This window comes from Rhinatrema bivittatum, chromosome 3 (assembly GCF_901001135.1).
Source record: "Rhinatrema bivittatum chromosome 3, aRhiBiv1.1, whole genome shotgun sequence".
Taxonomy (NCBI): domain Eukaryota; kingdom Metazoa; phylum Chordata; class Amphibia; order Gymnophiona; family Rhinatrematidae; genus Rhinatrema; species Rhinatrema bivittatum.
Window position 1 is genome coordinate 37,448,487 of NC_042617.1, and position 13,380 is coordinate 37,461,866.

Genomic DNA, 13,380 nt, shown 5'->3' on the forward strand with positions numbered 1-13,380 from the left:
ATAAAACTATTTACCACAAAACGCGCAAGGGGAAAGACGATAAACCCCGCCTTGAAAGAAAACGCTTTACTTCATAACTCCCAACTAGGAGAACACACTTGAAATCTGAAGTAGCTCTGCAGCCTACATACAATAGAACCATGACAGAATTATGAGCATACTCTCCCCCACACCGGGCAGGACTCTGGACTGATCTGTGGTAGTCAGGAACAAAAATTAGCAGTTAAGAACCAATTTTCCTTTTCTGTTCATACCTGGATCATTCCAGACTTCTGGGATGTTCCCAAACTTCCCTAATTAGGGTGGGACTGGGAGAGTCCTGCTCAAAGAACCCTCTTACCAAAGCTCATGGCCTCTGGAGCCTGGACATCCAAACGATAATGTCTGGCGAAAGGGTACAACGACTTTCAAGTAGCTGATAAATTTTCTGTGGTGCCTTCAACCCAAGAAGTCGCCTGAGACCAAACTGATTGAGCCCTCAATCCCCACGGGACAGGGCGCCATTTACAAAAGGTAAGCTGAGCTTACTGCCTTCTTAACCATCGTGCTATCGTAGACTTGGAAGCCTTCTGCCCCTTATTAGAACCACTCCACAACACAAAAAGATGGTCAGACACCCTGAAGTTATTAGTAACTTTGAGGTAACCCAACAAACCTCATTTCACATCCAAGCATCGCAGATCTTTAGCATGCGGAGCAGACACATCCAAATCTGGAAAGGCCGGAAGTTCCATGGGCTGGTTCAAATGAAACGCTGACACTACCTTCGGGAGAAAAGAGGGCACCATCCTCAAAGAAATGCTGGAATCCGAAATCCTCAGGAAAGGCTCTCTACATAACAGCGCTTGCAGTTCCAAAATCCTGCAGGCAGAACAAATGGCCACAAGAAACACCACCTTTAACGTGAGGTCCTTCACTGTTGCCTCTCTCAAAAGTTTAAAGGCAGCCCCACACATCCCGGAGGACCAAATTTAGGTTCCATGAGGGACATATTCTTTGCAACAGGGGACGTAGATGCTTCGTCCCACGAAGAAAGCGAACCACATCCGGGTGAGCAGCTGACAATATTCCGTGCACCTTGCCTCAAAGACAGCCCAAGGCCGCCACCTGCACCTTAAGAGAACTAAAAGCCAAACCTTTCTTCAAACTCTCTTGCAAGAAAGCCAAAACATGAGATATTGAGGTGCACCAGGACTCAAAAACCTTCCAGACTCTGACATATGATAAAGAAGAAGTGAAAGTCTTCCTAGCCTGCATCAAAGTGGAAATGACATCCTCTGGATAACCTTTTTCTCTCAAATGCTGCCTCTCAAAAGACAGGCCGTGAGACAAAAGTGATCCGCCCGATCCGAAAATATCGGGCCCTGCCACAGAAGGTTCGGCAAATGATCGAGCTGCAGTGGACCGTCGACCGCTAGGTTGACCAGATCCGTGAACCAAGGGTGCCTCGGCCAGAATCACTTCTCTGGGGTAGTTTTATATTAGCCTAATCAAATTCCCCACCAAGGACTATAGAGGAAACACATACAGTAGAATTCCCCAGGGCCACGGTAAAACTAGAGCATTTATGCCCACTGCTCCATGCTCTCTTTTGTGACTAAAAAAACTGGGGTGCCATGGTGTTCTTTCGCAACGCGATCAGATCCAAGCTGGGAGTACCCACCGGCAACATATCAGAGCCATCATTTCTTCTGACAGCTCCCACTCCTCAGGATCTAGTTTCTGCCAACTGAGAAAATCTGCCTGCACATTGTCCACTCCGGCAATGTACGATGCTGCGAGCATCGCCAGATGCTGCTCCGCCCAGAGAAACAAGTCGTGAGCTTCCTGGGCTACCGCCCAACTCCTGGTTCCCCCTTGTCGGTTGATGTAAGCCACTGTGGTCATGTTGTTCAACAATATGCACACTGAGTGGCCACTCAAGAAAGGCTGGCATCGGTGGTAACTACCACCCAGTCCAGAACCTCCAAGTCCACTCTGCGGCTGAGATGTTCCTGACCAAACCACCACAAAAGACTGGACCTGGCAGGCTGCTCAAGCAACAAAGGAAGGTCGAACTGCTCCGACACAGATTCCAACGTGAGAGGAGAGACCGTTGCAGAGGCCGCATATGAGCAAAGGCCCAAGGGACCAGTTCCAACGTCGAGGCCATAGAGCGCAACAGCTGAAGGTAATCCCAGACTCTGGGAATCGCAGCGTCCAACAACTCGCGCACTTGCATCTGCAGTTTGAAAATAGAGCATCCGTAAGGAACACCTTTCCCATTTTTGTGTTGAAGCGTGCTCCCAAGAACTCCAGAACTTGAGACGGAGTGAGATGGCTCTTCGCCAAATTCACCACCCAGCCCAGAGATCGCAGCTGCTTCAAGTCCTGAGACACTGCCTGAGTCCCCAGGGCTTCCAACTTCGCTCGAATGAGCCAGTTTGTCCAGATATAAGTGAACCAAGATATCCTTCTTCCTGAACATTGCTGCCACCACAGCCATCACCTTGGTAAATGTCCATGGCGCTGTGGCCAGACCAAATGGAAGGGCACAAAACTTAAAATGTTTCCCAAAGACCATGAAGTGCAGGAACCACTGGTGATCTGGGTGGACTGGAATGTGCAGATACGCCTCTGTCAAGTCTAGGGAAGCCAGGAATTCTCCCTTGCGCATCGCTGCAATTACTGACCGCAGAGTCTTCATTCAGAAACGAGGAACCCTGAGAGCCAGATTCACCTTTTTCAAATCCAAAATTGGATGGAAGGACCCTTCCTTCTTCAGAACCACGAAATAAATGGAATACTTTCCCATCCTTTGTTCCCCCATAGGAATGGGAACTATGGCCCCCAGCTCTTGTAATCGATCCACGGTTCCTTGAACCACCTTTCTCTTGCAGCCTAGAGTGCAAGGGGAAACCATGAATAAGTCCCGGAGCGGACAAGAGAACTCTAACGCATAGCCGTCTCTTATCACTCTGAGGACTCACTGGTCTATTGTGATTTTCACCCACTCCTCGTAAAACAATGTCAGATGTCCTCCCACACGAGGGAGAGAGGAGTGGACCGGCATTGTTTCATTGTGAGGGCTTTGCTCCACCAGAACCTTAATGTTCATTCTTTTCTCCCTCTAATACTATCTGTTTTGTTTTGGGGTTTTTTTTTTCCAGACTGCAGGGATTGCACCTTTACCATCTGCTGGAGACAGACAGAGAAATACTGAGCGACTGCAGGTGGCACTCCGTGTTATATGCCAGTGCAACTTTCTCTGTCTCTATCTGCTGGAAGGGAGACATAATCCCAGGAGTCTGGACTGAGCAGGGTATGAACAGGAACAATTTTTAAAAACACTTTTGTGCAGCACCTGCAGCATATATTGCAAGGTTAAATCAAGAAACAGCTGAGAATCTGTAATCTCATTTACAGAGGCTATGATGAAGTACATTTACAAAGGAAAGGGAAGCAACATGCTAGCCATTTAAAGCAACAGATTTCCCCTTCACCATAAACACACATCTCATTAACAGCAAAAGCTGGAATTCAATGGTTCTTTAACATAAGCTGCGTGATGAGAGTAGTCACCCTATGGATTCTGGGGCACATCATTATTTTGTTGCAAGAAGAACAAATGGTGCCAATAGTTCAGTAGGGAAATAGTAGAATAAAGAAAAGTGGAACCAAGGATAAGCTGCATTACAGAAAGTAAATAGTGGCAGAGGTGATTATTATCTTTGTACCTCGCCGACCTTGGAGTTGATGGTCAGGCCTGCCTGGAGTCGGTTTCACTATGGATGGTCTCTGAAGCATTGCAATTTTTTGGTTCACTTCAATTAATCTGAAAGATAAAATAGTTGCAGGTGATTAAGTGGGCAATCTAAATTATAAGCTAATATTAGAGACCAAGGGGTAGCTATTCAAAGATAACCGGTCAAGTTAGCCGTATTGCTGAATTTCCTCATAAAAATCGCTAGTTAGCCTGGTACGTCTTATCCAGCTAACTTTAGACCTGCTATTGAGGTCTAACTTATCCGGTTAAGTTAACGGTTAAGTCTTAATATCAGTACTTATCTGGCTAAGTCTGGCTAAGTCAGCCAGATAAGTAGCTCCTCACCGGATCACCCATATCTTGCCCACCACTTACCACTTATAAATACTTATCTGGCTACGTGCTGGCTGCTGAATGGGATCAGATATTCAACCGCCGCCATCTAGTCAAATAAGTCCCTACTTATTCAGTTAAGAAGCTCTGAATATCAGACCCCCGATGGTTATGTTAGTAACACAGTGAATGACAGCAGATAAAGACCAAAATGTTCCTTCCAGCTTGCCTAGCAAGTTGTTTTTTGTTTTTTTTTTGGGGGGGGGGGGGGGGGGGGGGGGGGGGGAGGGGTAGTAACAGCTGCCACTCCATGCAGGCTACCCCCAAGCCTCTGTAAAGGGTAGAACTGCTGCTCCATGCAGGCTACCCCCAAGCCATCTGTTAAGGGTAGAACTGCTGCTCCATGCAGGCTACCCCCAAGCCGTCTGTTAAGGGTAGTAGCAGCTGCCATTCTACCCCCAAGCAGCAAAATCCTTACATTTTTTTCAAATCACATTTTATAACTGTGAAAAGATTAATATTTAGAAAACTAAGCTTTATCTATTTTTAGCCTTAAAGTAACAAGAGTAACAAATAATATTTAGGAAAATAAACTGCCTGTTAAGCAGATTAATATACTCTCTTTTTTCTTCTAAAGAGAAATTTAACTTACCTGATAATTCCCTTTCCTTGATCTGCTACACCAATCCAGATGCTTGGGTTTACTCCCCCTACTAGCAGTTGGAGACAGAGGACATACTTTGGTTGTTAGAAGGGTCAGATCCAGCAAAAGCCAGTATTCTTATGTCAAAGCCATGAAGAATAAAAAACTAACAACTCAAAAAAACAATAAATAACAAAATACACCACCTAAAAAGGATCCTCCTTCAAGAAAATACCATCCAAAATTCTTTTGGTTAATGAAGAGTATCAAGAAATCTAAAAGAACAAGTGAACCTCTTGTAGTCTTCTAAACAAGATCAATTTCTGTAATCCAAAATAAACTGCAACATCCTGGGAAGTTTCTGGAATGATGTAGGAGGATTCAAGAAAAGGAAGTTGTCAGTTAAATTACATTTCTCCTTCCTTATCATCCTGCTACACCAGTCCAGACATGTTGGAAATACCCAAGCCCAATTAATCTGGGAGGGAAGAAGTTAAGGCTAACCTGAGAACAGCAGCACCAAATGCTGCATCTTCCTTTGCATGTACTTAGGGATGGTAACTTTAAAATGAACGTGTGGATACACACATATGGGCACACAAGTGGACATATGCTGACATTTTAAATCATGTGCACAGTTGCTACTGAAGAATAGCAAATTGCCTGGACCAGATAGTATACACCCCAGGGTTCTGAAAGAACTCAAAAATGAAATTTCAGATCTATTACTGGTAATTTGTAACCTAACATTAAAATAGTTTATTGTACCCGAAGACCGGAAGGCAAATGTAATTCTAATACATAAAAAGGGCTCTTTGATTTTGTTGTGGAGACATTGCCACAAGCCATCAGTCAGTCACGGGAGATAGAGGGCGTAACATGTCAGGCTGTCACTCCTAAAATACGTGACCAATTTATCCCATTCCCTCCCAGCCTTGATGATATTGATTAAAAGGTTTGAGGAACTCTCTGGTTATTTAATTAACTTTCAAAAGTCTGAACTGAGGTTTTTGGGGCCAGCATGTCGGACGGTTCTGGAGGTCAACCTCTTTAAGCAGGTTGACTCGGGTTTTTGGTACCTAGGTATTTGGATTTCAAGAGAATTCTCTAGTTTATATGGGGATAATTATGTTCTAATATTTAAAAAAATAGGGCTGGATCTGAGAAGATGGTCCTCTCTTCCGCTCTCTCTATTGGGGAGAGTTAATCTGATTAAGATGGCGATTTTGCCGAGATTGATTTATCTTTTTATGCATCTCCCTTGTGATGTACCAATGCGAGTTTTACAGACTCTAAGGGAAGACCTCTCAAGTTTCATTTGGCAGTGGAAGCTGCCTCAATTGAAATATGATCTTTTGGTGAAGCCTTGGGAGGCTGGAGGGCTTAGGCTCCCAAATTTTGAGTGGTATTACTGGACTTGTTGATTGTCTCGACTTCAGATTTGGCTGGGAATGGATAAGGCGCAGGCCTGATTATCGCTGGAGGAAGATGGGATGAATGGGTGTAGTTTGGCCTCATTGCTGCATATGCTGACCTCGGCCAGTTGCTATAGGCGGGCAGTTCATGGGAATCGTATAATAGCCCACACACTTAAAATTTGGAGGGTGGTTAATAGTTCTCTTTGTCCTCAGGCCGCTAACCCACATCTATCATTGCACACGTTCTGTCCTGATACAGATACTTGGGTAGCAGGGGGGGGTGTTGAGGTTTCTTGGCCAATTGGCGGATGAGGGCCATGTAAAATCCTTAATGGAATTGGTAGAGGATTTCCGTATCCCACCTTCGACCCATTGTTTATATTTTTGTTTATGTAGAGATGTCTCAGCTATAATTAGAAACAATCTGGAGACTGAGGAGGGCATTGGTGTTGAAGGCCTCCTAAGTTGTAGCAAGCAGCTGGAACATCTTATTGCTGTTCTATATAAAACTATCTGAGCTACTCTTTGTGAAAAAGGTACTATACTAAAGCTTATTCGGTTATGGAATGAGGATATGAATGTTGTTCTGGACAGTAGGGACTAGAATTCTACTTGGAAAGGTTCCCAGCAAATAACTCTGTTATAAGGGGCAGGAGATGCAATATAAACTAGGGATGTGCAATTGTTTTTTCCGAATTAGGCAATTTCAATGAAATTTCAACGAAATTGTCTGATTCGAAATAGTTCAGGAGAACCAAAAAATGATTGAATTTTTTCTGATATTTCGGGAAAAATTAATTTTTGGGTTAGTGTGCACGAAAATCGGTGCCCCCGAAATAAAAAACCCCGAACCGCGGGAAAAACGAAATTCCCGTGGGGGCCCCCGAAACGAAGCCCGACACGAAATTCTAACCCGAAGCACATCTCTAATATAAACTGTTGAATAGACTTTATCATTCCCCAGTTTTTTATGCTAAAGTTTAGAAATGTCAGTGCTGTTTGTTGTTCCCAGGTACCATTCTATCATATGTGGTGGGAGTGCCCTGCTGTGCAAGAGTTCTGGGGTCGAGTGGCGGATATTTCTGCTATCTGTGGACAGGGGCTGTGGGTGGATCCTGTTCTTTTTTTGATGAGGCGATTAGTTACTAGGTGGAAAATGCATGGTTGTAGGAAGTTGATGGGTCATATGCTCAACGCAGCGCATCTGATGGAGGCCCATCAATGGAAGAGCTCCCCTACTACTCTTTGATGGGAAGCTAAGTTATTGGATACCGCTCTCCTGGAAAAGCTTACTTTTTCTTTAAAAAAAAAACAAAACAGTTAGAGAAATATCAAGACATTTGGGGGCCATATTGGAGGTGGCAGGAGAGTGGATAGTTAGGTTTCTTTGGAATCTACTTTTATGTACCAAGGAGTGGATGTTTTTTCTTTGTACTGCTTGTCTTGGAACCTGTGATGAGTCTCATCTTTTTGTAATCATGACTTGTTCAGTTTAGAAAAGTTATAAATAAAGAGTTAAAGAAACAAAACTGGAGTAGTGAATTATAATGCACAGGCATTTGAATCACATCCAAAAATCCATTGATCAGAAGTTATGCAGGTTATTCCTGGTAAAAAAAAAAAAGCTCAAGGCAACCGCTCATAAGTATTTGCAAGGAGAGGACCTGCTGGCTTTCATTGGGAAGAACTAGAGATACTTGTGGAACCAGATGACTCTCCTTTAGTCTTTCTGGCTCACTGAAAGGACTGATAACTTCCTTTGAGACTGTGACTGCTTCCCTGGTCTATACTTCTTGGAGTCCCCAAATTGATCACAGCCTCTGTTCGCCTTATAATAAGGTTGAACTTTATCATCTGGAATTCTCTGTGGTTTAATTTCACCAAGCTGTCTAAATCATCACCCATAAAAATTTACTTTAAAAGGAAGTTTATTCACACAGGCTTTGGATGATGCATCAGCTGAGCAAGGTCAAAGCCATAAAAATCTCTTAGCAGCCACAGAAGATACCACAGATCTTGAAGAAGCTCTAATCAGGTCACAAAGAGAATCAGCTAGGAAAGCAGCCTCTTACCCAAACAGGTCACTTCCTGGCCCTTCAGTGAGCTTTTGTACCCAGCGAAAAAGCGCCCGTGCAATATAACATCCACATTAGGGTCTAAAGATCCTAATGATCATATTTTGACCCATAGGAGTTAGAACCAGAGCCCTCCTCAGTATGCAGAGTGGGAGAAGACTGCAGCAGACAAGAAATGCTGGATTTCAAAATGGCAGCTGTTCCTGCTAAATAGGCTTCCTAAATTAACGTAAACTGGCACAGAAGAACAAAGGCTGGAAAGGATTTCAAACAGCCCTAAATTGCCCAATCCCTCTCCTCAGAAAATCTTACCCCTTTCCAGTGGGCTAAATCAGCAGTTGCCAATAAAAACTGCCCAGCACACTATTAAATTCTCTCTCTCTTTTTTTTTTTTTTTACTTCAAGAGAAAGATTAAAGTTAGAGGCGAGGAGGGAAAAATGTTTTCTTCACAGAGGAACCCTCCAAAGGTGTAAAAAGATACCTCACCCTTTCAACTCTACCCAACTCCCCTCTGGTGTTGGGAGGCTCCTGGAAGGGCTCACTGAACTGGTAACAAAAGCCAGCAGCCTGGTCCACAAAGCAGTAAACAAACAAAAAAGACTCTAAATACTCAACCAGGAAGAGAATAAACCCAGTAGGGATGTGAATCGTTTTAGGACGATTAAAATTATCGTCCGATAATTTTAATATCGTCTTAAACCGTTATGGAACACAATACAATAGAGATTCTAACGATTTATCGTTATAAATCGTTAGAATCGTGAGCCGGCACACTAAAACTCCCTAAAACCCACCCCCGACCCTTTAAATTAAATCCCCCACCCTCCCGAACCCCCCCCCCCCCAATGACTTAAATAACCTGCGGGTCCAGCGGCGGTCCGGAACGGCAGCGGTCCGGAACGGGCTCCTGCTACTGAATCTTGTTGTCTTCAGCCGGCGCCATTTTCCAAAATGGCGCCGAAAAATGGCGGCGGCCATAGACGAACACGATTGGACGGCAGGAGGTCCTTCCGGACCCCCGCTGGACTTTTGGCAAGTCTTGTGGGGGTCAGGAGGCCCCCCCCAAGCTGGCCAAAATTTCCTGGAGGTCCAGCGGGGGTCAGGGAGCGATTTCCCGCCGCAAATCGTTTTCGTACGGAAAATGGCGCCGGCAGGAGATCGACTGCAGGAGGTCGTTCAGCGAGGCGCCGGAACTCTCGCTGAACAACCTCCTGCAGTCGATCTCCTGCCGGCGCCATTTTCCGAACAAAAACGATTCGCGGCGGGAAATCGCTCCCTGACCCCCGCTGGACCTCCAGGAACTTTTGGCCAGCTTGGGGGGGGGCCTCCTGACCCCCACAAGACTTGCCAAAAGTCCAGCGGGGGTCCGGAAGGACCTCCTGCCGTCCAATCGTGTTCGTCTATGGCCGCTGCCATTTTTCGGCGCCATTTTGGAAAATGGCGCCGGCTGAAGACAACAAGATTCAGTAGCAGGAGCCCGTTCCGGACCGCTGCCGTTCCGGACCGCCGCTGGACCCGCAGGTTAAGTCATTTGGGGGGGGGGTTCGGGAGGGTGGGGGATTTAATTTAAAGGGTCGGGGGTGGGTTTTAGGGGGTTTTAATGTGCCGGTTTTGCGATTTTACGTTTTTTCGATTTTTCACGATTTTTCACGATATTTTACCCCCCCAAACGGCAACAATACGATTCCCTCCCCCTCCCAGCCGAAATCGATCGTTAAGACGATCGAGGACACGATTCACATCCCTAAAACCCAGAGGTAGGAGACAAATATCCTGCTGCACCAAAACAGTATGTGCTGCCCTCTGCTGGAGACCAAGGATACTGGTTTTTTTCCTGCATCCACACCCTGATAACGACCAGTGATGTCACAGAAAAAGGCATGTCCTCTGTCTCCATCTATTAGTAGGGGGACTAAACCCACAACAGGGCAAGGAAATTATAATTTGTATTTAGACACAATCATGCTTTGCAGCAGCTGACCAGAACCCCAGGCAGGACTTGTACAAATACATGTAAGGTACAAACACAGCACAAGAATAGATTCCAAAGAAGTTCAGACACAATCTTAAGTCATGGCCTTCTATTCCAGCCTTCTGCTGCCAATTTTTAGGTTGACAGTGGATCTGTGTATAAGCAACAGATCTGTTTTAGATTCATCAATACACTTTATGCCCCAACTGATTGGTTTTAGATTAATTTATGCACTTTATACCAAATTGTCGCATTTTATTTATCTGTTCTTTAATATGTCTTTTTGCATAGTTTTGTTTTTATGTCGTTGGTTTACATCTTTTTGCTTTTATGTATCTATTGTATGCTGATGGGATTTTATGGTGTATTTATCTGCACTGTGTATTACTGTATAATGTGCTCACTTACTGCGGTGATTCTCAATCTTTTTTCTGCCGGGTCGCACCTGACAAGACGATGCTCACATGCACGACACATTGAACATGTGACAGTCACAGCGCTAAAAGTAAACATATAATCTGGCATCCACACAAACCCCCAAAAAAGGGGTACAGAGCGGAACTGGGATATTTCCCTGTATTTCTCCCCATTCAAAAAAAGATATTCTGATTCTGGTGTCATCTCAGTAACAGCATCACAAACTCCCTCTACTACCAGGCGCATTGTAAAATACAAAACCTGAAAAAATGCTCAGCACGTATGTAGCAAACCTGCCATACCACAGTAGCACTAACTCCGAGAACTCAAACAGCAATAGCCCTACCTATGAAAAGGTAGCAATGCACCCCCCAATGCATATCCTATTGAGTAAACACAACAAATAAGACTGCCTACATGCTAATAAAATACCTCACCTCAGTCACACCTTCACCAAGTATAGAACAGTCCACAAATTATAAATGTGGAGGCAAAAACTGGAATGGAAACTCCAAAAAGCCCCTTTGCATGCAGCACAAAACTGGAGAGCTAGAAACAAATACATTTCTTCTTACAGTAAGCAAAATACAAAGAGAGAAGAAATGCACATTCCCCAAACTGACATCATAAGGCTCTTGCACCCCGTCACTCCCCCTCCATATCGCTATCATCCCTCACTTCTCCCATTTATTCCCTTTCAATCATCCCCTCATACTTACAGCCCCCCACCCCCCCACCCTTTTCTGTGCTTCCTCTCCCCCCTACTCGACTCTCCCTGCTCCCTTTCTCAGCTATCCTGGACCTATTTTCCATCCCTTCCTGCTCAACTACCTCCACAACACTTCGCCTTTTCCACCTTTCCCTGCCCCAGCATCCCCAACCTCCTAACCCTAATCCCACAGGGTGAAAAGAGCAACAGAAGCATCACTTCCAGGCCCAGTGGGGGGAGATAACATTTGGTGTCCTACCGGGCCAGAAGAGCAGGAGTTAGCAATGTCTTGCTCTGATCTGGATATTGGAGGAAAGAGCCTCGCACTGGACAAGAAACAGGAGAAGGAAGCGAGAGTTAACCACCTATCAGGCCCAATAAAGGAGACGTCAACAAACTCCTACCCAGGCCGAGGAGGAGAAAGCAGCCTTCTGCTGGCCCTGTAATACACCTCCACTGACCTAGTGATATACCATTATATCCCAGACCCCTGCTGAGAATCACAGTGTTAGTGGATGCCATTGTGAAGTTGATATTCAACACTACTTAGCCAGATAAATATGGACTTATCCGGCTAAGTGGCGGCGGCTGAATATCCGGTCCCATTCAGTGGCTGCCATTTAGTTGGATACGTTTTGAGCAGGATATGGGCATTCTAGGGAGGAGCTACTTATCCAGCTAAATTAGCCGGATAAGTAGCAATATCTAAAATTATCCGGTTAAGCTAACCAGATAAGTTAGACTTGCTCAACAGCAGGTCTAAAGTTAGCTGGATAAGACTTATGCAGCTAACTAGCAATTTATTCAGGGATACTCAGCGGCATAGCCTTGCTGCTGAATATCCCATGCAAGTTGGGCAGATAACTGGCTAACTTACTTAGCTGTTCATCTTTGAATATCTACTCCTGGGGGTACTTGTCTTTTTAGATTTTATGTTACAGGAGACTTAATATTGTACTCATGTATTTTTCAGAACTCTTTTCTGCTTTGCATTTTATTTCATAATGTATGATTATTTTGTTTGCTGTATTTTACTGCTTTGTAATTCACTATGGGATTTCTTTTGAATAGTGAAGAAAATCTACTAGGTCCTAGGCCAACTTTGCACTTAAGTGAGTTACTGAAAATCACCACGAAAATGTTTTGGACAGTGCTGCTGCCTTAAGAATAATGCAGCATTTCTCCAGTATTGTGACACACAGGACACATTAGGGCACAGTTTTAAACCTGGTGAATAAACGAATCACTGGACACAGCCCAGACTATGTACTCACTAGGGATGTGAATCGGATCCGATATTGGATCCGATTCACATCCGATATCGGATCCGATTCACATCTATAGAGATGTGAATCGGAACCAGAATCGGATCCGATATCGGATCCGATTCACATCCCTAGTACTCACTTCTGTCTCAGGTTGGCAGATTCACGCTTTTCTTCAGCCAGAGTCCTTTCTGCTGAACGTGCAATTAGCTGTGAGGAGAAAAAAAACAATACACACATGAGGAAGCATAAGATTAGATTCCATGTAAAACACTAACCATAAAAAGCAAGGGTGGACCAGCCTGTAGCTGCCTGATCGGATGGGAGACTTTGCTATTTTTATCCCAGCTGTATCATATCATTAAAATCTGAACACAGATTGAATTCCAAAATGAGTCCGCCAATAGGAAAATGTACCCAAATGGGGCCTGGTCTCTTTGTAGGAATACAAAAAGTAGCTCACCTCTAGTTTTAAACAATTCAAATACTGTTGAAAAAAAAATTCTTAAATATTGTTCACCGGACCAGATGAACCAGTGGTAGAGCAGTAAAGGAAAAGTTGCTTGCCTGTAAAGGAAAATTAGGGCTTACCTCCGATAATTTTCGTTCCTGTAGTACCAAGGATCAGTCCAGACTCCTGGGTTGTGCCTCTGCACCAGCAGATGGAGACAGAGCCAAACTTGTCAGGCTCCCCCTATATATACCAGGGTGCCACCCACAGCCTGTCAGTATAACGCAATGTCAAAGCAGAACTCTGACAACTAAATACTAACTAAAAACCCCCGGCCTAGGAACCGGAGGA

The 13,380-nt window shown here is 44.6% G+C and overlaps 1 protein-coding gene across 5 annotated transcripts in view; it reads right to left on the bottom strand.

The window, feature by feature from the left end:
- Positions 1 to 13,380, bottom strand: part of MIA3 (MIA SH3 domain ER export factor 3) — a 246,190-nt gene that overhangs the window by 43,636 nt on the left and 189,174 nt on the right. For all 5 annotated transcript variants that reach the window (XM_029593146.1, XM_029593144.1, XM_029593143.1 and 2 more), the window contains exons 22-23: positions 12,721 to 12,788; positions 3,717 to 3,814 (exon numbers count right to left, since the gene is read on the bottom strand). In XM_029593146.1, coding sequence (XP_029449006.1) covers positions 3,717 to 3,814; positions 12,721 to 12,788 — 166 coding nt within the window. The remainder of the gene's footprint in view (positions 1 to 3,716; positions 3,815 to 12,720; positions 12,789 to 13,380) is intronic.